Source organism: Kockovaella imperatae (genome assembly GCF_002102565.1).
Source record: "Kockovaella imperatae strain NRRL Y-17943 chromosome Unknown BD324scaffold_15, whole genome shotgun sequence".
In the NCBI taxonomy this organism is placed as follows: domain Eukaryota; kingdom Fungi; phylum Basidiomycota; class Tremellomycetes; order Tremellales; family Cuniculitremaceae; genus Kockovaella; species Kockovaella imperatae.
This window is the reverse complement of record NW_019028955.1, coordinates 155473-178254: the sequence shown is the minus strand read 5'-3', so window position 1 is coordinate 178254 and position 22782 is coordinate 155473. Positions and strand designations below refer to the sequence as shown.

Sequence of the window (22782 nt, the reverse complement as noted above, 5' to 3'; positions counted from 1 at the left end):
GGTAGAGCAATGTCACAAGACTACGCTATGAGGACACGAACTCTGTAGACGATCCTCTCAAAGCTTCGCTCAGCTCTCCCATTACTCATCTTCGTCATCTTCCGACTCTCCGGAGAAAGATCTCAAAACGAGATCCATCGTCGAACTGAAGGTTGTCATCAAAGCTTCGCCAAAAGTCAACAATGGCGATTCAGACTCGATCGGTACAGCCTGCGTCGGACTATGGTTATCGGTAGTTGACGGAATCGACTGGACATCGTCGTCATCATTCAGATCAATGAACGAGTGCAGTTGATTAGACAATGACGGCTCGTTGGGCCGGGCGGGATACCTATAAGCAGTCAATCGTGCAGCTGCGGATTCTTCCATGACCTTTGGGCCATCGAGCTGTTCCATCTGGACGGGAGGTCTGGGAGCGGGCCTGGAAGCTCTGAGGTCTGACCTATAGTTCTCTCGAGCTCCATCTTCCAGGATCCCGCGGACACCTAAAAAGTGCTCGGAGAGAGACCTGAATAGTCGAGGTCGGGGTCGTGTAACCGTTTGAGGCGAAACTATCGCCTCATTCCCCTGAGTTCCAGCTGTTATGAAAGATGCAGGAGTGACCTGTGCTTGCTCGTCCCGTCCTATCGACGGGCCCAAGCCGAAGATCTGATGAATCCTCTTGATTGTGTCTTCCACCGATGTCACCGAAGCCGTCCATCGATCTTCTGGTAAGGTTGTGACGTCGGTTCCAATGTCCGAATTGATAATTGAAGGGAGCAAGGACTCAGTTCGACCATGCCAGCTGCTTCTACGCTTGAGACGGCCCGATGAGTCAGATCTCGGTACACCAAGCCATTGATCATCCGGCAACGTGGGTATCGTCATTTCCACCGGTGTGGCAGGGATGACATTGACCGATGGCACCGGTAGGGGTTCCTGCCAGGGTTCAAGAGCATATTGCACACCTGATTCAAATAGATTGTGCCCAAATCTCCTCAATAAGTTGTCACGCCAATCGGGAGGGTCCAGGATAAGCCATAGGGGATCGCGGCTCGTATCGTTACGGCTCGAAGGAGGATCAGAAGTGTCTGACCAGCCCCAATAAAACCAGTTGAATGTCGCCTGCTCAGCTTCCGGAAGATTCGCGACACCTCTTCCTGCTGTGCGAAAAACCGACTGTTCAGACTCCAAGCTGTGGTGTAGGAAGCCAAAAGGGTCTCTTGCGGTCTGAGATCTCGTGCCTGGCCCAGTAGATGGTCCAGCTTCATCACCCTGGGCAACCTCGAATCCCGACCTATTGGGAGAGTCCTGTATCGATCGCTCCAGTGCGAGCTGCACCGCTACCTCTTCTGGATCAGAATCAGACGGCGAATCGGACGGCGAACTAAAGGCTGATTTGGGCCCGATGTATTCCTCCACTGACTCTTGGGTGTACTCAATAGCTTTGGCCTTTCCTTTGCCTTTAAATTTTGGGGAAGGGGCGATGGACGATGCCTGCGTATCCATCGGTAGAGGTCTGGAGGCCGTGGCATCAATGCCGCCACTCCCCTTGTCGTCCAACGTCAATGCTCCCGTGCTCAAAGGTTCTGCTGAAGGTCTACCTGCCGACACTTCCGGCCCAAAATGGACTTTGAAGGGACGAAGGTCTCTGGTCCTCGTTTGGGTTTCAGCCTGCTTTAAGGAATCCACGGAGTCGGAAAACGAGCCTGAGGGTCTTGGGCCTGACGGAGAAGCACGCGCCCCATCGCTGGGGCTCCTAATCCTGTTCCCACTCTGAGGGATCCCCGGCTCCTTCTCTCTGACCCCGCTTTCGTCCCTGTACAATGGTCGTGGGCGTTTTCGGTTGGTCAATCTTGCCTTTTGCGCGTCCAGAGTTTGAGCTCGACGAGCCTCTAGACCATGAGCGAGCCAATCAGTGACATTGGATCGGTTGAGAATACTCGAGAGGTGAACGTGGAGTGGCGTATCGGATGAAGTGGACTCGTCCGTGCAGCCACTGTAGTCCGACACATCGCCGTCGCTGGATGTTGGTGACGAAGGTTGCTCAGGTTCAACAGTAAGCGGATGCTCTTGGTAATGTGATTCCCCAGGATCCGGCGAGACATGGCGAGTCATGGGTACATCCTCGTCCACTATAATTGATCTGCTCTCATCCGACGGCCTAGCAGAATTCGTCAGTCTGACAATATTGACGTCGGGCTGGGGAAACCCGCCTTTGATCCAGATCATCGGCACCGCCACGCATATGAGAGGCGCTATCGACAAAACCTAGGCCAAGCGTCGACTTATCTCCTGGTACAGATAATCCTTGAGCCTGTGTAAACCTTTGCGCCTTGGCAATGATCTGCTCTTGCGAGTCTGTGATATTCTCCCAATCATCACCCATGAACTGCAAATGATATCGGTGTCGAAGTACATCCACAGCGTGAAAGTCGCTGGACTTCCGCTTCCTCCTTACATGTCGCATCCACTCGTCTGTGCACATTTGCCGGTCGTCGTCCCAGCCGTAATCCCTGGCATCGGACTGAGACGTAGGACTGGTGGCCGGTTGTCCCGAAAGAGATTCAGTTGATGAGTCCTCTTGCTGAGCCTGGCAATCGTTATCTTGCAGCGAGCCGATGCGACGAGTAGGCGAAGGATCAGGATAAGGGATGACCTTGGAGGACCTGTACAGTTTCGCCCGGGCTTCGCTTCGAGCTCGAACAAGCACTTCGGAGGGGCTCAGTGGCGCTGCGGCGGGTACGACCGCCTGTGCGATGACATTCCAGGCACCACGAGAACTAGAACGAGGAGTGTTCACCGGAGTCATATCTTCCGAAGAGGGGTTCGTTAAGGTGGAGTCGGTCCTGGTCATAGGAACCGACGCCTCCGAGTATTGAACCGCCGGTCTGATATGTGAACGTGAGCGAAACTAAAAGGACCCCACTCAAAAGCATACCTTGACATCCTATCCTCCAGCTCCTTGACACTCTCTACCAAACCCGCGTTGGAGGAAACGGAGCTGTCGGTAGGCAAGGTCGCCCCCAGTTTTGGGCTAGAGTCTGGACGAGGACTGGGTGGAGGAGCGTCGTCAGGTAGAGGCCGAGGCATGTAGAGGTGATCATTTGAGGTCTCCTCTCGGTAGATCTCCGACACCGTCTTGCCAAAGCTGCGATGGTGGTCAGCTGGGTTGCGCGGAAGAGCAAAGCTGAGACTCGCATCTGCTTCTCTTCCTCCTCTGACATCAACGCAGATTCTTCGTTGAATCATATCGGCCGACAACGACTGCAATCAGATTTTGAGCCGAGATCATGATTTGGTCGCCGCAGATAGCTCACCGTTGAGAAGTAGAAAGATGGGCCTCCTCATCAGGTTCACTCTCCGCATCCGCCTCATGAGATGCATCCCAACTCCAAATTGGCGGGACATGAATGTTCGACACATGAGGCCGTTCTTCCGACACAGATTGTCGACGTCCCTTATCCGCTGCTTGTGACTCTGGTTGTAATGTGACGGCACTTGCGAGTGTAAGAGGAGGTCTCGATAATGCCGTGGGAGTGCGAGGACTGTAGCTGTGTCGTCTCTGATGCCTTGGGACTGGGGTGCTACTGACTGGGGTAGAAGGAGTGGTCGGAGAAGTGAGAGAATCGGATTTGTAAGGTCCTGCCGATTGAGGCAGATCTTGCTGGGGTGGAGTAAAGAGGGTTTCAGGGGAGAGTGGTGAGCTGATCGGATCGGCATGTGGAGTAATGTGCTTCGGAGGGGTGGAACACTGGTCTTCCATCCCCGAAGTAGCTTGGTAGAGACTCGACCGAGAGAGGGGATCGTAAGATGATCGGCGTTGGGGGACTAGGAGACTGGGAGGACGTTCCGTGGGTAGAAGATGAGAGGCAAAGAGACCAGATTATCAGATGGCTTTCGGAGGGGTATTGACTGATGTGAGACCTCAAGAATGTTGAGATCGAAGCTGTGTGCATAGGACCTAAGAGTGAGAAGGGATGAGTAAAGGTTTGAGAGGATGAGGAAATGAACATCGAGTTCAATCAAGTGAAATTACCATTCCTCGTCAATCGCCGCCACTCTTCGAAAAGTCAGTCGCGACTGTCAACTATGCAGCAACGAATCATCACGTAGTTGTGTGATACTCAGTATGTCGAGTATATATGGCTGTGAGAGGCATCGTTAGGTCCTCGCGTCAAGGCACGTCGGGAAGGGACAAGACTGGATTCTATCGCATGGCCAAGAGAGGAAGAGCATAAATCGTAAGCACAAGGCGGACGGGTAGGTGACAGACATATTGGGGTGAGGTCGGTCAGGGGCCGCATGGAAATTGAGCCTTTGGATACTGGAGAATGGATGAGCAGAGGGCGACTGAAGAAGTGACGAAGCGATGCGGATGACAGATGGCTTGTGGAGCGTGATGAGACGAGTAAAAACGAGTCCGATGAATGACCGGTGCATGGATCCAGTGTAAAGCGAAGGAAGGTCAAATGAGGGTGTCGTGTGATCCATCCCAATTTCAGTCGACCAAAGTCTGAACATGGGGCTAGGAGTGGCTATGAGGGCAAGGCAGGAAGGAGTAAGGCAGTTGAGGAATGACTTGTCAGTCAGTTGAACAAGGTGCTCATGATCCACGTCCAACGAGAAACGCTGTTCCCACCGCTGGTCATCTGACCATTTTGAGTTCAATATGGTAGTGAAATACTTTTTCGCATCGAAAGGTTGCCCTGAGGCGACCTCTCAAGATGATCGCGGAGCATCATCAATCGATTTGAACCACTCCAACTTAAGACAGCGTCGTCTTCTTCCGAACGCGTCGCCTACTGCTGCCTCATTTGTACCAATCTTGCGATAGCTTCTGATCCTTCCAATCGCATAGTGTCCCATTCGTCCAGTGATTCAGCCTTGAGTCTCTTGACGTAGAAGTCGATCGAGGGTTGATTCCACTGGACACATGATCAATTGGCTAGATACACGGCAATGATTGAGCCATCGCCTCGACGCACCTTGAGGACTCTCCACTCGACCCTTCCACATCCTCTTTCTTTGGCAACTGCTCCCAGCTCCCCAAAGAGCCTCTTACCGAGTCCATTGGCCCGATGATCAGGCTTGACGTAGAGGTCCTCAAGCTGAATCAAGTTGAGCACAGTCACACTCAACGTTAGTCGTACACGTACATATAGACCAGGCACACCTAGCCATGTCGAAAAGGTGAAGAAATACTTGCATGGATAGCTCAGCGAGTTTCGTTTTGATAGATCAACCGCTTACCAAGGCAAAGCCAACTGCTTCTCCTCTCGAACCATCTTCAGTCTTTACTCGGGCTACAAAGATGTTCGCATAGCCTTTGTTGAAAATGTTCTCCACGAGCTACAAGCATAGAAGGTATAAGTATGGTGTCTGTGGCCTAGTCCTCCACCCACCCACCTGATCGTGATTTGTGACTACAGCGTCTGGCTCTTTCTCGTAGACCGCCTGAGCGGAGCCTCTCAGCACGATCCTTGTCTCATTCAGCCGTGCTCACGAGCTCAATGATCATATCGAGGACCTCTTGCTACATTGTTTTCTGGATCAGCCGAGTCAATGAGGATGGCAATCCTCACCACATCCTCCTTGGTGCCTTTGGAAATGGTATATTGGGTCATTCTGTGAATGCGTACAGTCTGGGGCGTCAGTTGCTGCTGTAGTTGTCCTATGTACAGCAGTCGCAAGAGGTCTCCAATGCTATGAATGTCCAAATGATGATCCCCCCCATCTCTGGACCCCCTGCCATCTTCCACCTCCACTTCTTGAAAGATTCATCGGTTGACCTTCTTTAACCGGCGGCAGATTTCTGTAGGATCCATACTCTGATTCCTCAAGAGCTCATCCGAGCCCCTCATCCTCCTCCTTTTCAATCCCTCTCGCACCATCTACAATGCCCTCGTCCTCGTCGGATGGTGCACCATGGCAGAGGCGCTTCCGAAGAATGCTCCTCTTCGTAGGCACAGCGACATCGTTTTACCTCGTTTCATCGTACATTCTGGACAGACTACGGGAAGCAAGAGCCAGAGCTATCAAAGAGAAGAAGGAGAAGGACTTGTGGGTGACAAAAGGGCTGATAGAAATGGACTCTGACACGTCCCTCGCTAACAGGTTGAGAAACCACTTTACGTCCTTGCAAAATACCATCCACTTCACGCTCTACGCCCTCCTTCCGACGTTACAGCCCCAGCTGTCCGCGGCATATCCTGTCGAAGTCATATCTCAAGCTATTCAGGGCAAATCTACAGAGACGAGTCTGAGTGGAAGCATAGCTCAGACACCGGAGAGCTCGATGATCCTTCAGGGGGCTCAACAGAGTCCTCAGAATCACACCGAGTCGACGGCTCAGAGTATCACAAACGGACAATCATCGCCGGAGCAGGGTGTGACCCACGATGGTCGTATTGGCGAAAGTTGGGCGTCGGAGTTCAAACAACGAGAAAATCAGCTCGAGAGCGATGCGGGGCCGGACGAAACACAGGCAGGTGCCCCAGTAGATGGGTCCATGCTATATCATCCATCGGGTGACGAGGTGTGTGGGAGCAATCCATGACCGAGCGCAATATGCCTGATACTCCATCTCTAGGCGTCCTCCACTATGTCACAGTCGATATCCCTCCCACCGACAGACATCTCCTCCGCATCAGCATCACCACCGTCAGATCTCTCGCACTCGGCAATGCTTCATTCGTCACCACCTCGTCCCCTCATCGATATCGTCTCGGCCGACATATCAGGCAAGAGTAAGAAGGAACTCTGGAAAGATCTAAAGCTTCAGAGTGAGCATTCGTTTGCGTACTCGCTATTGCACCAGCTAAGACCTCTATAGCTCTCACGCGATCACTTACGACTGCCTATCTCTTGCCTCTGCTTCACCTTCTGACTGCCTCTCAACTAGCTACGCTAGCACGATTGCGTTATATGGAAGACGTCAAGCGTCAGAATAGGCCCGAGCATGAGGAGGAACCAAAACAGATCCATTCGAAAGAGACATCGGGAGGATGGTTCTCCTCTCTGCCCATACCGTCACTGGGCATTAGAGGATTTGTCCAATCGAAGACCCCTGCCATCATCTCTAATCCTAGGTCGTATATCCCAGCTCCTATCGAGCAATGGATCCCCTCGATACCCTTCATGTCATCCTCGAGTCCGCCGGAATCAACAGCAGAGGCTGCTGCTCGATGTACTATCTTGGAGAGTAGGCAAGCTGCGATTGAGGCTCAGAGGATGGAAGATGAAAGGATCTACCTTTCTTACTCGTGGTGGATCCTGCACGAAGGATGGAGACATCTGGCCAGGAGGGTCGATTCAGCGGTAGAAGACGTCTTTGGAGGGTAGGCCGTCACTACTTCTCTTGCGGATCGAATCTGATGCTTTCCGTCCGCAGAATCGCCCTGAAGAAGGAACTGACGGTAGGCGGATGGCAGCAGCTGATCAAGGAGCTTCGAGCGCGGGTTGAGACTGTCACCGTGGATGGCGCTGCAGCTTTATACTCGTGCGTATTCATGGCGTCCTAGACATAACCCGCTCATATTACATGAGCAGATTCACGGATAACCTGTTACCGCCGGATCCGATTCGCTCAACTTCATCAACCGAACCATGCCCATTGCCAAGCTCCACCGCCAACCTCGGACAGCACCTGCAATATCTCCTCGGCCAGACCAAAACCCATCTCTCTTCTCCCGACGCAAATTATCTGATACACAAGGGCGTGACAACAATGACCGCCAAGCTTTTGCAGACGTTATCTGAAGAACTTTACTCTGGACAGGGGGACGACTCTGGCAAACGGTTGGTAGATTGTCTACCGGTCATCAACAGATGGAGCAAGAGCGTATGGGAAGGTTTGCCTGACAACGGCGTAGAGGTAAGCCTCTCGGTGGTAAAACCTAATGGAGGCTGACGTGGTACGCAGGCACTTCTTGCTGTACCGGAATATGAAGGGTTCGTGGCATTAGTTTTTGGTGACTGGGCCCCAACGAGTCAGTAAGGACCACTTTAGAATGATGCTGCTTGTTGTAGTATACGTATGAGATCTGTTCAGTACCCTTCCACAAGATGAAGCACTAGAGCGAGCATCGTCTCCGAGACAATTCTGCATGCGGCTGAAGAAAAAACCGTCACCCATTGGAATCCTTTGTATTGCTCTAAGCCTCCTCGGCCTTGATGTTGACGTCGGGCTGAAGAAGCGTCAGTCAGCTTGCATTGAACAGATTACTGCGAAACTCACGTTGAAGAAGAGAGTTTGGTTGCCCCATGGGAATGGCTATGCAAAAGTCAGTGATTGTAGCATACAGAGCGAATTCGTTCGTTCGAAGACTCACCTTGGTTCGGATGTTCATGTAAGAGTAGACCTTGCGCTCCGGTGGTTCACCTCCGTTTGCATCACTGGAACTCTAAGATCAGCAAGCCGCCCGATTTGGTGGACAGTGCACATCCGCTCACATGAGGGCTTGTCTGTGGTCGGCGTGTTCTTTCTCTCCAAGGTAGACCCAAATACCGGTAACGAGACATGCTGGGAGAGCGACGTAGTAGCTGTTATAGTGTCAAATATGGACGAGGATAACAAAAGATGAGGCGAAGAGGTGAAGGGAAAGCATGAGGGTGGAAGAAAGGAGAACACAGTGTCAGCATGGCATCCGTATGGCGGATTTCGATTCCCTCACCTGAGCCTTCTCCACAATTCAGTGGTTTCTAGATAGAGGAGAGAGAGATATCAGCCGGATGCTCATCCTCTGTCTTGCGACCATCAAAATTTCGAACATTTCTACTCACCTCGAGCGTGGTCTTCAACGGCTTTCCGGGATGCATTGAAAGCGTTATCGGCGTAGTAGCCAGGCATGACGACGAAAGCATCGACGCCATGAGGAATTTTGTCATGAACCAGACGCTCCATCTTGACGCCGTGCATGTCTCTGTTCAAGACTGTGCGCTCCACCATTTCGCCTCCTTGTTCTTGAGCAACTTGATTCTCATTTCCATGGACGGCTGCTGATGTCGAAGAGTTTGCTCTGACGGCCGGGAGGATTCGAGCAGTCGATGCGACCCTTGAAACGGATCGAAGAGGTAGTCTCAGACTTGCTGATCTCACAGTTGACGCCATCATGGTGTAAGAATCGGGGTACAAGAAGGTGATAGCGTATCGGATACTATAGAATGAAGAGGGGGGCGTGGTGATTTGTATGAGTCCAAAAGTGGGAAATGATGTCAAAAACTTTATTCGAGTTTACCGTTTAAGGTCCCCATGCCACGTCCCTTCAATACTTTCTCCACAATCATCTGTTGAGGCTGCTCTGAACACGGATAGAACATCTGACCCAAAACCAGCGGTGATCTCGACGGAGAGCTCTCGCAGAGCTACTCGGATCTGACACGATGGCTCCTGGAATCTCCTATGATGATTCAGGTTCATTGGCATCCTATTTTGGAGTTACCTTCCTAGCTATACTGCTGCTGCCATTCACCTATTCAGCAATCCGACCTTCCAAAAAGGGTGAGTGTCAGCGAGAGCAAGAATCTGTCTATATGGACAGACCTCATAACAAGGGATATCACGCTGATCTAGCCCATTCTCTTCAGCCACTCTCAAACCCCTGTGCCCCTGTTCGACATGTGCGACTCGCGCGACTCAGCTCGCTTCACTTGACAGAGGAAAGCGGAAACGCAAGTTCTGGAGACGTATCGTACCCCTGGTCCTGGGTTGGAGTCTATTCGCATTTCTGTGCTACAGGATATCTCAGACGCCAATGATGGAGGGTGACAAAATATACAATCCATTCGAGGTACTCGGTATCAGCGATTCAAGCACCGAAAAGCAGATCAAGAAGCATTACAAAAAGCTGTCCTTGCTCTTGTGAGCCGATCTCCTGCTCCTGTAGGAAGACTAGCCTGACGCCCTTTTTCAGTCATCCGGACAAGATTGTTCTTGGACCGAACCAGACTCAGGCCGATGCGGACGCCAAATTCGTCGAGCTCACAAAGGCATACAAATCCTTGACAGATGAGGTGACTAGGGAGAACCTGGCGAAATACGGGAATCCAGATGGACCACAGCAGCGGGAGGACAAAATCGCGATTCCGAAATGGGTTGTGGAGGGCAAGAGCAGTATAGGGGTGCTGGCTGCGTACGGCCTGCTCTTGGGCGGAGGAATTCCACTGGTTGTGGTGAGTTGTACCAAATTGCCTTGTTCCGCGATGTCTCGCTCAATCACCTTTTCAGGGCCGATGGTGGTTCTCGCAAAGACGCATGACTCGAGACGGAGTCCTCAACGGTACTGCGGAGCTCTTCTTCCATCACCTGCAAGAAGATACCGACTTTGGATCTCTCGTCGCCCTCCTATCTTGTGCTCTCGAGTTGGTTCCCATACTTGCAGGGGGACGCCGGGGATCTAAAAAGGAGCGCAAAGAGCGCCAAGGCAGGATTGATGAGCTTGAAAAGGAGCTTGAGACGAAGCGAGAGGATACGTTCGTGTTTGAGGATCCAAATATGAGGAAGGAGAACAGGGTGGCTCCGACCACTGCTGTCTCGCGTCGAGCCAGTGCTCTTCTGTGGGCTCACTTGCTACGACACGACCTGAAGGATACGGATCTCGAAGAAGGTACGTCTAATCCAGGATCATCAGCCAAAGCAGACGCTGAATCAGACACCAGAGCAACTCGCTGTATTGCGAGCGCTTCCGACACTCTTTACTGCCCTGCTCAACATCGCCCTCGCACATAATTGGCTGGCCACCTCACTGGGAGTTGTACAACTCCAAGCGGCTTTGGTCCAAGCGCTACCTCCATCTGCTTCTCCTCTTGCCCAACTTCCAGGCTTGGAATTCGAAAAAGCGTTTGAGCTTGGTGTGACGAGCGGGTCTGAAGGCAGGAAATGGGCCGAGAGAGCGACGAAGAAGCAAATTGTGGATGGCAAGGCGAACCAAGTACTGAAGTACTGGCCTCGTCTGGAAATTACCGATGCAGAATTTAAGGGTCAGTCGAGATTCTAAACGTTTCTGCTGTTGCTTACTTGACTTAGTGGTTGGCGAGCGAGTGGTGACTCCTAGCTCCATTGTCAACCTCACCTTTCGAGCGCGATATAATTATGCCTCGACATCTATCCCTACCGATACATTGCCCAAACCGAAAGTTTTGGCCAATGGAGATGTCAAGGCGGAGATGAGTACCGACGACGACAACACCGTTGCCAATGACAGTGTGACGGAAGTTGAAGACCAGCTGGAGAAAGTTGATAAGGAGGTCGAGGAGAAGGAAGCCAGCGCCGAGAATAGGGACGAGAAATCGCCTCTGGTCGATGGCTTGACGGATGCGGTCACCGGGACCAAGGAGCCGAGAGTTGGACGCCAAGGCAAGAAGCCTGAAAACAAGGTGTACCCTCCGAATGGATACGCTCACGCACCGAGATGGCCTGGACTTCGGAAACCGAATTTCCAAGTTTTGCTCGGGGACTCGAAGCTGAACAAGGTCATTGTCCAACCTATCCGCATCACCGACTTGCCTCTTCCACGTGATGATGGTCTGCCTTCTGAACCGAGAGAGTTCTCCCTTCAATTCCAGGCGCCGCCTCAGGCGAACCTGTACAGCTTTGTTCTGTATGCTGCAAGTGATACTTTCTTGGGTGGAAATGTTGAAAAGCCAATCATGGTACGGAAATAAATCCATAGGATTGAATCAAGGTTCAAGCTGACGTTGTATCGCTAGCTCAAGGTCGAGGAACCTCCGCTAGACAACGAGCTTTCGGACGACGAGGATATTTCTGATCCCGAGGAAGACACGCTCGCCGGTCAGATGGCAATGATGAGAGGGGCAAAGGTCAAGGCTTCACCAGTGCACGGGCAGGCCAACGGCGATGCAGATGAGGAAGAGGGAAGTGATAGTGAATATGAGTACGAGTATGAGAGTTCGAGCGATGAGGAGGGACCTAAGGGTAGGAAAAAGGCCATTAATGAGGATTCTAGTGATTCCGACTAATGTCCATGGTGACGACATATGCATGGCTAGGGTGATTTACAACCTGATACGATACATCTTCTACTTCAACGTGTCTTCCACTGCGTTCCAGTACATTTCTCTGTCTCCTGTGGAGTGAGCTACGTGTCTTGTATTCGTTGATTGAACCTTTTGGACCCTCCATCCCTGTTTCTCAGCGTCTGCGGCACTCGATTCGACTCCTGAGTAATGGACAATCTCGTCTCTCTTGCTATAAATGTACGTGCGTTTCGTCTCCGATCGAAAGAGGCTCTGATCATTCAGAGCGAGTCGAAGCGTGTCGATAGGATCTCCATAGCCCGATACCAACGCCAGTACCCACCACACCAGCAGGCTGATACAGATAAGCAGGCTAGTAACAATTCCAACAGGGAATGATTTGAACGCAGTAGGGACGGAGGCTGAGAATGCTTTATACGCGCCAGTCAGATCGTTCGGAGGGGAAGGTGCGGAATCGATAATGAGACCATCTATCTCGAGCGGACTCCCAGTCTGCGCTCTGACGCTCTTCGCAATGGCGATCATGCTGGACAGACCACCATTCGAGTACACGGCACCTTTGATTCTACCGTTGGCTCGCTTGCACCGATCCACGATGAGGTCGACTGCTGGTTCGATGTCGCGTCGGGCTTTGACCATAGGAGTGAAAGTTGACTGAATAGTCGACAGGACCAGGAGGATTGTCATGTTACTGAAACGCTTTCCGTATTCGGAGGCATACTTGGCCACTACTTTAGGAGGAGCACCCATGAACATGCACAGGATGAGGAGATCGTCTGAGGATTCAGCGGAGGCAGGTCGGTAGACATAGACCCTATCTGAGAGTCTGTCATATTGGGGTATGTCTAGTCTGCTCATCGTATCTAGTGGTCTGAAGACATAACAAGGAGGTATAGCCTGAACTCCAATACACATTCCTGGGCAAACTGCAAAAGCCGGATTGCCGGATATTGACATCGATGCATATTAGTCGCAGCTCTAGTTCAGAGGATCAAAGTCTCCCCAATTCTGATTCCCAGACACGCTCGGAATAGTCGGTTTAGGCGCAACCGTAGGCTTCATCACGCCAGATGACCAGCCAGGTGGAGGCTGAACAGCCGGGATTGCGGGGCTCGACATCGTTGGCTTGCTAGATTGCATCGTGCTCAAGGTCTGCATCGGCTTGAATGTCGATTGAGCCGAATGAGGTGATGAGAGGGAAGCAACGGCAGGAGACACGAATGATAACGAGTTCGAGGGTTGTGATGGCGTAAGGGGATGTGGCGACAGGGATATATTATAATTGGGAGCGTTGCCGGAGGGAGCACGCTGTGCTGCTGGTCGTTGAGGTTGCAATGGCGCGAGCCCTGCAGATTCATGCTGATGGGATGCGTTGTAGGATGGCGTTCGAGATGCTGGACCGGGCGACAATAGCTGTGATGATTGTGCGGAAGGAGGCGAAGCAAAAGCAGAGGAATCAAAAGTTGAAGCTGGAACGGGTCGGGCTTTGAGGCGGCTGACACTGGCTGTGGCGGTGAAGGATGAAGAGGGCGCGGTTGCAGTTGGAATCGGCGAGGACAAGAATGAGCTGCTGGCCGGTGTGGAGGTCATGGATAGGCCCGGGAAAGCCTGAGACTGCGAGAGGCTTTTTCAGCATTGAAATCTACTACAGTTGTGCGTTTGGGCTCACCAAAGTCGCGTCCGACTCTCCGCTATCCGCCCATCCTTCATCCCAAGGATCGACAGGTGCAGCGTCTGCGAGAGGATTGGCGATACCATTCTGCCCCTTCACCAAAGCCTCGAAATCGACCTCGCCGTTTCCACTCGGTCCATTCATCGAGAACGCAGAGCCATTGACCCCACCAGCAAATGACGACGTCTGTTGCTCAATTCGTCCCACATCTCTCAAATGCTGGCTATGCTCCTGCTCTACTCTGATACCCAGGGATTTGATGACGCTGAGGTCCGTCAGTTGCCAATGCTACATTTTCCTCTGTCCTGATTACGCACGTCATGAAACGGCCGAATTGATCGGCATTGAGCACTGCATTCCCCATCAGCTCGCCTTTAAGGGAATTCGGCAAGGTCGCTCACAAGGCCCCATGGACATCGCCCATAGCTGAGGCAGCACCAAAGTCGCTATCGCCTCTCGGTCGACCTTGGCTCCCATGGCTTCGTGGACGGCGAGTGTGGCCATCTGCAGCAGATCAGCGCAACCTCAGAAAGCATATAGCCAACGTACCATAACAGCGGGTTCTAGAACAAGTCTCAGCGCAAGGTCCGGTGCCATTCTACTCACCTTTCGTCTTAATCTTTGCAAGCTGAGGCACCATCTTTGTTGTGAGGGTCGCCTGCGGAGATGAGCATGTGTCGACAGTGACGACAACACTCTACCCTACCTTGTCTAAGGTCTTCACCATGGCTGTGAAGCATTCAAGGGTCTGCACCTTGACCGATAGTATGCGTGTCCGCGTGAACAGGATCTGTCTTTCACGTTAGATATGTGACACAGCCCGCCAGACAGCTTCAAGGTCCGCTACGCACCGCAACTTTCACCAGCAGGACATTTTGTACCGTGCCGTAATCTAGGATTTCACACAGATGAGGGACCACTTTGAGAGCTTTCTCCTGCACCGGTAGATGTTCACATTCAAGGGCATTGTAGATCAATGGCATGACGTCTGAAGTATACGTCAATTTGCCATTGTACACCATATATTGACAACTCACGTTCTCGGAACAGCGGAGGATCGGTCTTCTCTTCAAAAAGGGTCAAGTGCTCCAACAGGGCTGTCGGAGTCAGTAGAGATCCGTGGAGTTCCAATTTGACTCACTGAGCATGTTCTGAGGAGGATCACGCAAACCAAAGAGGGGTTGCAGCTTTGAGAGAACCGGTGTGAATTCACTCTTGCTCAGAGTGTTGGAGACCTCAAAGACGTTGGGCAAGATGAATGGGAGTAGGTATGTGTCTTTCATCTGAAGAAAGATCATTATCAGCCTGAGATCCTAGGGCACCCCTGCTCACCTCTTCCAAGAGACTCGGAAGGATTTTGCCCTTTCTCAGTCTATCTGAGAACGTTGGCAGTACACGGACCAGGCCTCGAAGGAACGTGGCCTTTTCTTCTCTGGGCTTGGACGCAAAGGTTGTAGCATCAAGAAAGTTCAATGTCGAGATAGCAAGAGAGGAGAAGAATGAATGAGAAGGGAGAGAGGCAAGACTGATCCGATTGGATGGGTGTCTAGTCAACAGTCGGGGTAGCAGATCTAAGCTCTTTGTTAACTCTGGCTTCACTATCCCGAAGTACCACTCACCTCTCAGTTCCGCACTGCACCGGTTCCACCGTGACACATTCATCCAGTCTTTCCTGAACAACGATCCCTCGGCATTATCCCGTAGACTCTGCATTGAGCCATGATTCCGGAAAGGCGGTCGGCCGCCCATGTGAACGGCGTATAGCACACAACCAAGCGAGTAAAGGTCATTCGACGGGGTAAGTGTGTAGTCGAGAGCATATTCGGGAGCTGCGATACAGCTCAGCACCAAGTTCGTACAGCCTGATACGCAGACTGACCTAAGTAATCCATCTTCCATTGAATCTGAGGCGGTATCCGTGTGTCCACCTCCGGATAGACGTATTTGCTAGGTGTACCATCAGGCCGCGTGAGCGGGGTCGTCATGCCAAGACCGGACAGCTTCCAGTCGCCCTGATAAGAGGAGATTCCCGTGTCAGTCGCAGGTTTGAGGTTCATTTATGGTCTTCGGCTCACCTTCGCGTTGATCATGATCGACGAAGGGGCTATGTTGAGATGCACAAGCTTCGCTTGTTGATGCAAGAAGCTCAAACCTTTGGCTATTTGTAGGGTCCCCTTCTGAATTTCAACTTCATCCAAGTCCACCTCGGTTCTGTTCTCTACCTCTGGAGGTCGTTTTCCAGTCCGTCTTGAAGGCCCAGCGGCTGCTGTGAGGATAGTCTCGAGAGATGAGATGATGGTCTCAGTGACGAATGTCAATTCCGTCCGGGAGTCTTCTAGCGGTTCCACCATATGCAGGATGTCCGGATGCCTCAAGCGAGAGAGTGATGTAGCCTGAGTAGTCGCGAACTGCATGAGCGGGGCGACGACCGCAGCCGTGCTCCTCGTCAACTCACCTCCTTCTTTAATCGCTCCAGCACAAAATCCTTCGCCTCAGCATTAGATCTGAACCCTCCATCTCCCTTGGCAAGATCCAACATACGCTTCTCAAATATCCAGACGCTGACATGTTTCCCAGTTGTCTTGTGCGTCGCACCCACTACTTTCCATAGACCTACATTCAACGGATTCGATTGAGAGGGCCCGTCCGTGCTCCGAGATCCAGAAGGAAGTTGGGTTGCGGAGGACGACGGGGATGGCGCCGCAGAATCGAGCGTGTATGCTGAGAGTGAGCTGGACTTTCCGAATAGATTGGAAGCTACAGCCAACATTGTGCAGTTAAAAGAGCTGCCGATGCTCACACGACTTGGGAAGAGAGTTGTCTTGTTATCGGGGTCGACAACATGAATCTGTGGATTTCAACACGCGCAGACCAGCGTGGCGTGATGGATTTGGGTTACAATGTGGGCAGCTGCATTAAGAGAGGGGAACGATCTAAAGCTCAGGGGCAAGTCTACATATACAAAAGACATCGTAGCCTCCTCAGTCAAGGTCAGACCACACACAGAGCTGGTACAAGCCAGTGGTTTCTGCCGCAGTGTTTGAATCGACAAACTGCCCATTCTCATCAGGGCAAGCCTGGCGCGATAAAGATGTCAGCTTTCTCCCCTTGTGTGTCTAAGCATGTGCGTCCACTCACGAAAGAGCCGTGGGGAGCTGCTGAGAGAAGTCTCGAATCGATACAAACATCCACAATGTCATCCGGATTATGTCGATTGGAATCGCAAGCGGTGAGCGTCTTGGAGAGCGATCCGTATGCAAGTTGCAAATAGGCAATGCTTTTTCCTCCATTGTCACGGCCAGCGAGATGGTGATTGAGCGAACCAGTGTGAGTGAGACCCTTGCCCACACGGATACCATCTCCATGCAGAATCTTGTCCGTGTCAATGATCTAGAGGAACGAGAAGTCAGCGGATCCGGCTCGTCTTTGTTCCAGATACACCAATCTCACAATTTTTCCAGTGGGAGATTTCCCCAGGTTCTCTCGCCCGATCAAATTGGTCCTGAGTAGGCCAGTACGAATGATCCCCGTGTCCGATTTGATGGCGCCGTTAGTGTCAATCAGGTGATCAGTCTCCTGCTTAAAGCCATTGCTGCCGATATTCTGGGAGAAGTCAGCCATTTGCAATTCAGAGCATATCTCACCGAGCCCACCAAGATTTTGCCAAGGCTGTCTCGTTCAATCAGCTTGCCCTTGACCAATCCGGTTCGGACCAGACCCGTATCACCAAGTTTGATATTGCCCACTGAATTGCCCTGTTTGAACGGGGCTTTCTCGGGGTTTACAGTCTGCGACGCCCCCATCAGTCTCGATACGACATCAGGTGAAGAATGTCCTTACGGCCTTGGTGGATGCGCTAGTGCGCAATTTATCACGACCAACCAGATTGGTCTTGATTAGACCAGTACGGATGATACCAGTGTCCGATTTGATGGCTCCACCAGTATCGAGCAAGGCTCCAGGCTTGAGATTGGTCTTGAGCAACGATCCTGCAGCTCCGCCACCATTATTTAGAATCTTTGGCTTTCCGACCAGTTTCTCAGTGTCTAGAATCTGCAAAGGAAATGCTGTCAGTCGATTGCCACCCGGCTGTTCATTTTGACTCACAACCTTTCCTGATGCATCTTGTACTGGGCTGCTCCGCTTCTGCCCAGCTTTCAAGTACGGCCCACCAACGTATGCCTGGTGAGGGTTCAATGGCAGGACTGGAGAGATGCTGTCACTCGACTCACTTGCGCAAGCGGATCCGCATCGATGACCTTGTACGCATCTTGAACGTCCTCGGCATCCGTCCCTTGGAGCGCACCAGCAACCGCATCACCTGTATGAGAGAACGACTTTGCGACGCCTCCTTGAGGGATCTTTCCTCCCAGCGGCGAAGACGGTACATTGACATACGCATCCAATGGTTTGTCCGTACCATCTGGTCGAACTTGAACATGGAGAATGTTCTCGTCGTTCCCTGGAGTCTGGACGACGTGAGCATTGGTACTGCCAACGCTAGCCATCACGACTCCATTTTGACCTGAAGTAGAATGATCAGGTAAAGCGTGAACCTTGACCAATGGCTCATTGGGATCGCTTCTTTCGCTAAGAGGTGCCGCGAATGCACTACCTGCCACGGCAAGGATGGCCAAGAGGTTGAATGCAGTGTTGGACATCATACTGGATCGGGTCGGAATAGAGACCGTGGCGGGGTTTTTTGAGAGGGAGAAAGAGGATACTTGTGTTGACTTGTAGTCAAAAGAGCACTGAAAGGCACTCTGGTGTGTGAATTGTGGTCAACGACTGTGACCTTTTGGTAATCGTGCAGGATTGGGGATTGTGCTTGTGCTTTGTAGCTTTCGCTTATGACAGCAACTTTTGGAAACAGTTTTTGGGTGAGTTTCGATAAGGATATCCAGTACACCTTTTTATGTTCAGTGATGACCCAAGGAATCAGTCGCTGGTGGCTTAGCATGTGAGTAAGACTCTTGTCGTGTCTTGAGACATGTACGACACATTGCACCCCTCGCTCCCTGCCAGACTCCCGAGGGACAGTAGTAGCTGGAGGTGGCGCAAAAGGTCTTGCAAGGTCAAGAGTACCAAGATGACGCACCGTGATTGCATGCAGGACGCGCGATACGCGACGCGCAAGACGCCCAAAGTCAATTGATAGGATACTCTGAGACATATCATGATGATGATATTGCGGCAGTCCGTAGAGTCTCACAAATCCGCCTGACCAGCCTCAGGGACATCAAGGGCGAATGTTTCAGATTTTGGTGATACCTCTGTGATAAGGTCGTGCCGCCTAGCGAGAGCCTCTGCATCCCCAGGCTTCAACTCCACATTCTCCAGCATATCGTTGGCGACCAGGAAGCGAATGGTCTGAGAGATCTGGGATAGAGTGTTTTGGATAGGCGTAGCCAGGAGCTAGAGATGAGGGTAAGACACGTGATTTTGGTGATGAGCGATGCAACGCACCGCGCTCAGCATGCCTGGACGATCAAATGGGTTTTGACGCTTTGCAACCGGTCTGTGACGTTCTGCTTGATTCCGATTCTGCTGGTTGACTTCGCGCTGAGAAGCATTGGCGAAGCGATCGATGGAGAAAAGGACACTTTGACTCACAACATGCGCAAAACGACATCTGTCTCCGTGTCTACATTTGCCAGTCTTCGCGAAGAATTTGCAAAGCGGCTTATCAGCGATGGCAGGTATTGTTCGCAATTGCGAGGAGTCATTTGCCTTAGCTGGTTCAACCTCTTCATCGGACTCGTCGCTCGAAGTGGTGGGTTCACTATCCGATAAAGTCGTTGATGATGAATCGTCCGAAGCGTCTTCATCCTCGTCGGAAGCGGAGTCATAAGCGGCGAGTCCACCAATTGTGTTCTTCACGGCGTTCTGAGCTTCGACGCGGGCGGACATGTCTCCTTGAGGTCCAGGCTCATGGCTAGGTGCCCGTGCCGGGCTTGTTTCATGCTGAACTATTCGGTCGGATCCCCCGTGCGCGCCGCCTCGGGCTCCATACCCAGCATCACGTCCCCTTGGCGTGCCTCGTCCTCTGCCTCTACCTCTGCCTCTTGGACCCCTCTCCGAGACCCCATCGAGGGGAGTCACTGGCCGTCCCCAATCTTCGGCTTGAGAAGCAGGATCATTCCGTCTGCCACCGCGTCCTCCTCGAGCATCTCTGCCTCCTCTGCCCCTTCCTCTCGCAGGCAACTCCCCACGCTCAATTGCGGACCTACGTTCCTCTTCCTACCGAGACTGCATCAGGAGATTGTCTATTCAGATTCACTTACCTTCTCGGCGACTCGCCTGGCCGAAGGCCACTTCGCCTTCCTCTCCGCTATCCATTTCGCTATATCCTCGTCCGTTTGTAGAGTGATAGTAGTACCCTCGATGACTGGCGCAGGTCTGAGCAGTACATCAGCTTATGAATTTCTAGATAAAAGTTCCAGCTAACCCTCTGCGCTTTGCAAATTTTTCTTCCTCTTCGCTCCGTTCAACTCTGTGTCCATTGGGAAAAATCAGATGTCGGTCTCCTTCATGTATCTCCACCTGATCTCCCGGTCCGACAAACCCACAACCAGGCACAGAACAGTTTCTCCACGCACTCACTCCCCTTGAATGACTAGGAGTGTCTTCCTGGTCTTGTCCTTTGGGTCGCTTAGCCGGTCTCGAGGGGTCGGGGTTGGCACTCGGATGGGAGTATGCAGAGGAACCTCCTCTGAATAGTGTCTGGCCGAAAGACGGAGATGGAGCTCCCCAAGTTGCTTGAGGGGCATAGCCTGCATACGGGTTGTATCCCCCGCTAAGGTTCACTGGTTGCACCGATGCCGGATATCCGTAGGGTTGAGAGCTAGGTCCAGGTTGAGAAGATTGACCGTACCAGGACTGAGCGGGTCGACCGTTGGCGTTCCAATAAGAAGGGTTGTAGGCCATGATGAGACAGATGGAATGTGATTCGTTCAGTTCTTGCGGCTTCAGCACTGCTCGTCACCGAGTGTGCCCTTGCCCATGGTTGCGTGTGGTATAGCAGAACCAGAACAGTAGCGGACCGTCACAGATCGATCAACTTTTGAAACATGTCACGTGATATGATAGCGGCCAAAGCCGATCCAGAGTCAACTTTTTGACGGCCGGCGTAGTTGGTGATCATCGTTCAGATATACATTGAGAGCACTAAGCTTCATGAACATCCGAACACTCCAATAGCCGTGATCAGCGGTGGCAAGAGCAAAAGAGCGAGAATCAGAGTCGAGAGTGGGCAGATAACAGCCCTGTCTCGGTCACGATGCAGGCGTTGTCGAGTCGAGAAGAGGCGGATGTCAAGACTCAAGCTAGAGAAGAGGCCATGACGCATTGCGAGCAATTGGTGAATGGTGAGACATCGAGCACATCGGATGAATGTCTTGAAGACGGTAGCTGATGTTTACTTCTGATGTAGAATGGGGAAAATGTGCCAATGGACGGACGATCTCGATGGGTTGGGCGTGCAAGACGCAGCTGAAAGCTTGGCATCAGTGTATCCGTGATCAGTGAGTTGTCGATCGTTGTGTGCCGGAGATGCCAATAGACTGACGATCTAATGAATAGCGTGACGGAGGAGCGCTTGGATCAGCTCAGAGTGGAGTATCTTGCCAATCGACAGCAAAAATTGGAAGAGTATAAAGATCGGCGGAGACAGGAGAAAGTGGAAGCTGCCAAGCGGCAGGCAGGGATCAAGAACTGAGAGGGGAGCTGCAGAAGTCTAGTCGCAGGGAGGACCCGCGAGTAAGGTCATCAGCACATTGGAGAGGCCAACAGCGGTCAGGTCTGTATATTGCACATTTAGTATCTCAACTCAAAATGAAGGCATACATCACTCAAACGACCAGCAACACTCGCAATCACCAGGAGGGTTGATGTTCCAAGCCTTACATAGCCTACACCGTGTAGCGAGAACCATACTGGAGATATGGCTCACTTTGCTAACTTGCCAGCGAGTTCGTAACCCATCACGATGCTTGAAGTCAGAGCATCGATCACGAAACCTTTCTGATCGTAATCTACCATTGTCAGTCCTCAGCAGGCAGGGTCCCGACGTACCCTGTAATGTCCTCGACAAGTCTCTCAGCGGAACGATCCGTTTGATGATGTGTTCTCCCTGAACATGCATCAGTGAGGATTCCCATTCTCACGGCCTCGATTTTACCGGGTCTAGATGTTGATCTGGTTCGGGATCGTTTTCGTCAAGCTTGACGCTGACGGTGACGACTTTGCAATTGGCTCCTGTCATGCTGCAGGGACAATCCGTCAGCAACCATATTCAAGGACCCGGTCGGAATCGTTATCCTTCCAGTGTTCGCAGTTTCTCGACTCACCCTGGATCCTTGGCTAAAATGACAGATTCACTCTCGACCACGACCTTGCCGTCGTCTCCTTTGCCCGTTCCGTAGCCCGTCTCTTCGTACAGCTCTCTGAGAGCGGCAGTTCTGCTCATCCCCCATCAGACTTATGGAGACAGGTGAGCTTGAACTGACCGTGCATCTTCGCCCTCGTCGACGAGCCCCGCCGGTAGCTCTAATGAACTTTCAGCGCTCTGCAATGTTTTAAACTGCGAGAGTGCAACTCACCAACTACGTATTTGCCAATCGGAGGCCTGTACTGCTCGATCAAGATGGTTGATACGGGCTTAGAGGGATGATGAAGCAGTGTGAAGATGTGTACAGCTATCGGGATCGTAAATTTAGCGTCTCAGCCTCAGCATGACTTCTGACCGACAATCAATGTCTCCCTTTCGTGTGGTCCGATTAGCAGCTTCCCATATTCGCTGAGAGTCCATTAACGTCACACAAACGTTGATCCATCTGCCTGTGACCCTTACTGAGAGATGCTCACCTCTTTTCCATCCTCATCTTGCCATTTGATTCTTTCCATTTTCAACCACTTGATACCTTCAACTTTGGCCTCTTCAGTCGAGAGGATTTTGGCTTGCTGCTTCGTGGACATGGTTCTTAAGCAATGCAGTGGGCAAGTTACTCTGTATGTGGTAGAAGAGAGATGTCGCGCGATTGGTTTGTAGAGCAGTGGTGGACGTCCTAGCATGAATAGCAGAGATCGGTGAACAAAGGGAATGCATGATGGGCTTGATGGTCATTCAAAGTGGA

General features: G+C 51.9%; 12 protein-coding genes across 12 annotated transcripts; 3 read left to right on the top strand and 9 right to left on the bottom strand.

Moving 5' to 3' along the window:
• Nucleotides 1-8: 8 nt before the first annotated feature.
• Nucleotides 9-3701, bottom strand: BD324DRAFT_167660 (hypothetical protein). The gene is made up of 5 exons (XM_022012078.1): nucleotides 3300-3701; nucleotides 3181-3246; nucleotides 2921-3130; nucleotides 2196-2870; nucleotides 9-2143 (listed from the first exon to the last, which is right to left on the bottom strand). Exons 2-5 carry the CDS (start codon nucleotides 3204-3206, stop codon nucleotides 82-84), a joined length of 2973 nt encoding a protein of 990 aa, XP_021868446.1. The 5' UTR covers nucleotides 3207-3246; nucleotides 3300-3701; the 3' UTR covers nucleotides 9-81.
• Nucleotides 3702-4781: 1080 nt separating this feature from the next.
• On the bottom strand, nucleotides 4782-5606 carry BD324DRAFT_643537 (acyl-CoA N-acyltransferase; the record flags this gene model as incomplete). Its single annotated transcript, XM_022017555.1, has 6 exons — nucleotides 4782-4907; nucleotides 4968-5090; nucleotides 5139-5183; nucleotides 5233-5331; nucleotides 5389-5436; nucleotides 5565-5606. The coding sequence occupies 6 exons, from the start codon at nucleotides 5604-5606 to the stop codon at nucleotides 4782-4784; spliced, it is 483 nt and encodes a 160-aa protein (XP_021868445.1).
• Nucleotides 5607-5692: 86 nt separating this feature from the next.
• BD324DRAFT_636907 (Peroxin-3) lies at nucleotides 5693-8164 on the top strand. The gene is made up of 7 exons (XM_022016949.1): nucleotides 5693-6042; nucleotides 6097-6517; nucleotides 6572-6764; nucleotides 6815-7319; nucleotides 7373-7480; nucleotides 7531-7855; nucleotides 7904-8164. The coding sequence occupies exons 1-7, from the start codon at nucleotides 5879-5881 to the stop codon at nucleotides 7976-7978; spliced, it is 1791 nt and encodes a 596-aa protein (XP_021868444.1). The 5' UTR covers nucleotides 5693-5878; the 3' UTR covers nucleotides 7979-8164.
• On the bottom strand, nucleotides 8014-9176 carry BD324DRAFT_167667 (cytochrome c oxidase subunit VIa-domain-containing protein). Its single transcript, XM_022012079.1, has 6 exons — nucleotides 8764-9176; nucleotides 8655-8682; nucleotides 8434-8523; nucleotides 8313-8382; nucleotides 8219-8254; nucleotides 8014-8168 (listed from the first exon to the last, which is right to left on the bottom strand). The coding sequence occupies exons 1-6, from the start codon at nucleotides 9092-9094 to the stop codon at nucleotides 8136-8138; spliced, it is 588 nt and encodes a 195-aa protein (XP_021868443.1). The 5' UTR covers nucleotides 9095-9176; the 3' UTR covers nucleotides 8014-8135.
• Nucleotides 9177-9276: 100 nt separating this feature from the next.
• Nucleotides 9277-11995, top strand: BD324DRAFT_636904 (Sec63 Brl domain-domain-containing protein). The gene is made up of 7 exons (XM_022016948.1): nucleotides 9277-9481; nucleotides 9568-9841; nucleotides 9894-10152; nucleotides 10208-10586; nucleotides 10639-10959; nucleotides 11006-11631; nucleotides 11689-11995. Exons 1-7 carry the CDS (start codon nucleotides 9364-9366, stop codon nucleotides 11956-11958), a joined length of 2247 nt encoding a protein of 748 aa, XP_021868442.1. The 5' UTR covers nucleotides 9277-9363; the 3' UTR covers nucleotides 11959-11995.
• A 1-nt stretch (nucleotide 11996) lies between these two features.
• On the bottom strand, nucleotides 11997-12916 carry BD324DRAFT_636902 (hypothetical protein). Its single transcript, XM_022016947.1, has 2 exons — nucleotides 12864-12916; nucleotides 11997-12815 (listed from the first exon to the last, which is right to left on the bottom strand). The coding sequence occupies exons 1-2, from the start codon at nucleotides 12889-12891 to the stop codon at nucleotides 12019-12021; spliced, it is 825 nt and encodes a 274-aa protein (XP_021868441.1). The 5' UTR covers nucleotides 12892-12916; the 3' UTR covers nucleotides 11997-12018.
• Nucleotides 12917-12954: 38 nt separating this feature from the next.
• On the bottom strand, nucleotides 12955-16418 carry BD324DRAFT_643534 (kinase-like domain-containing protein; the record flags this gene model as incomplete). The annotated part of the gene is made up of 14 exons (XM_022017554.1): nucleotides 12955-13590; nucleotides 13646-13913; nucleotides 13966-13999; nucleotides 14050-14127; nucleotides 14255-14306; nucleotides 14355-14438; nucleotides 14500-14636; nucleotides 14686-14745; nucleotides 14790-14931; nucleotides 14981-15219; nucleotides 15268-15477; nucleotides 15528-15660; nucleotides 15724-16041; nucleotides 16104-16418. 14 exons carry the CDS (start codon nucleotides 16416-16418, stop codon nucleotides 12955-12957), a joined length of 2706 nt encoding a protein of 901 aa, XP_021868440.1.
• Nucleotides 16419-17014: 596 nt separating this feature from the next.
• On the bottom strand, nucleotides 17015-18475 carry BD324DRAFT_167582 (hypothetical protein). The gene is made up of 7 exons (XM_022012077.1): nucleotides 17881-18475; nucleotides 17756-17830; nucleotides 17489-17701; nucleotides 17367-17436; nucleotides 17293-17317; nucleotides 17099-17251; nucleotides 17015-17038 (listed from the first exon to the last, which is right to left on the bottom strand). The coding sequence occupies exons 1-6, from the start codon at nucleotides 18310-18312 to the stop codon at nucleotides 17209-17211; spliced, it is 858 nt and encodes a 285-aa protein (XP_021868439.1). The 5' UTR covers nucleotides 18313-18475; the 3' UTR covers nucleotides 17015-17038; nucleotides 17099-17208.
• BD324DRAFT_167532 (hypothetical protein) lies at nucleotides 18260-19214 on the bottom strand. The gene has a single exon (XM_022012076.1). It carries the CDS (start codon nucleotides 18819-18821, stop codon nucleotides 18309-18311), a length of 513 nt encoding a protein of 170 aa, XP_021868438.1. The 5' UTR covers nucleotides 18822-19214; the 3' UTR covers nucleotides 18260-18308.
• On the bottom strand, nucleotides 18537-20748 carry BD324DRAFT_636891 (nuclear fragile X mental retardation-interacting protein 1-domain-containing protein). Its single transcript, XM_022016946.1, has 5 exons — nucleotides 20097-20748; nucleotides 19933-20047; nucleotides 19262-19888; nucleotides 19115-19210; nucleotides 18537-19063 (listed from the first exon to the last, which is right to left on the bottom strand). Exons 1-5 carry the CDS (start codon nucleotides 20573-20575, stop codon nucleotides 18857-18859), a joined length of 1524 nt encoding a protein of 507 aa, XP_021868437.1. The 5' UTR covers nucleotides 20576-20748; the 3' UTR covers nucleotides 18537-18856.
• A 53-nt stretch (nucleotides 20749-20801) lies between these two features.
• Nucleotides 20802-21462, top strand: BD324DRAFT_683593 (hypothetical protein). Its single transcript, XM_022019193.1, has 3 exons — nucleotides 20802-21015; nucleotides 21081-21171; nucleotides 21230-21462. Exons 1-3 carry the CDS (start codon nucleotides 20928-20930, stop codon nucleotides 21363-21365), a joined length of 315 nt encoding a protein of 104 aa, XP_021868436.1. The 5' UTR covers nucleotides 20802-20927; the 3' UTR covers nucleotides 21366-21462.
• An 8-nt stretch (nucleotides 21463-21470) lies between these two features.
• On the bottom strand, nucleotides 21471-22745 carry BD324DRAFT_636885 (NUDIX hydrolase domain-like protein). The gene is made up of 8 exons (XM_022016945.1): nucleotides 22514-22745; nucleotides 22397-22445; nucleotides 22249-22344; nucleotides 22156-22195; nucleotides 21997-22107; nucleotides 21828-21912; nucleotides 21722-21779; nucleotides 21471-21681 (listed from the first exon to the last, which is right to left on the bottom strand). The coding sequence occupies exons 1-8, from the start codon at nucleotides 22718-22720 to the stop codon at nucleotides 21596-21598; spliced, it is 732 nt and encodes a 243-aa protein (XP_021868435.1). The 5' UTR covers nucleotides 22721-22745; the 3' UTR covers nucleotides 21471-21595.
• Nucleotides 22746-22782: the final 37 nt, after the last annotated feature.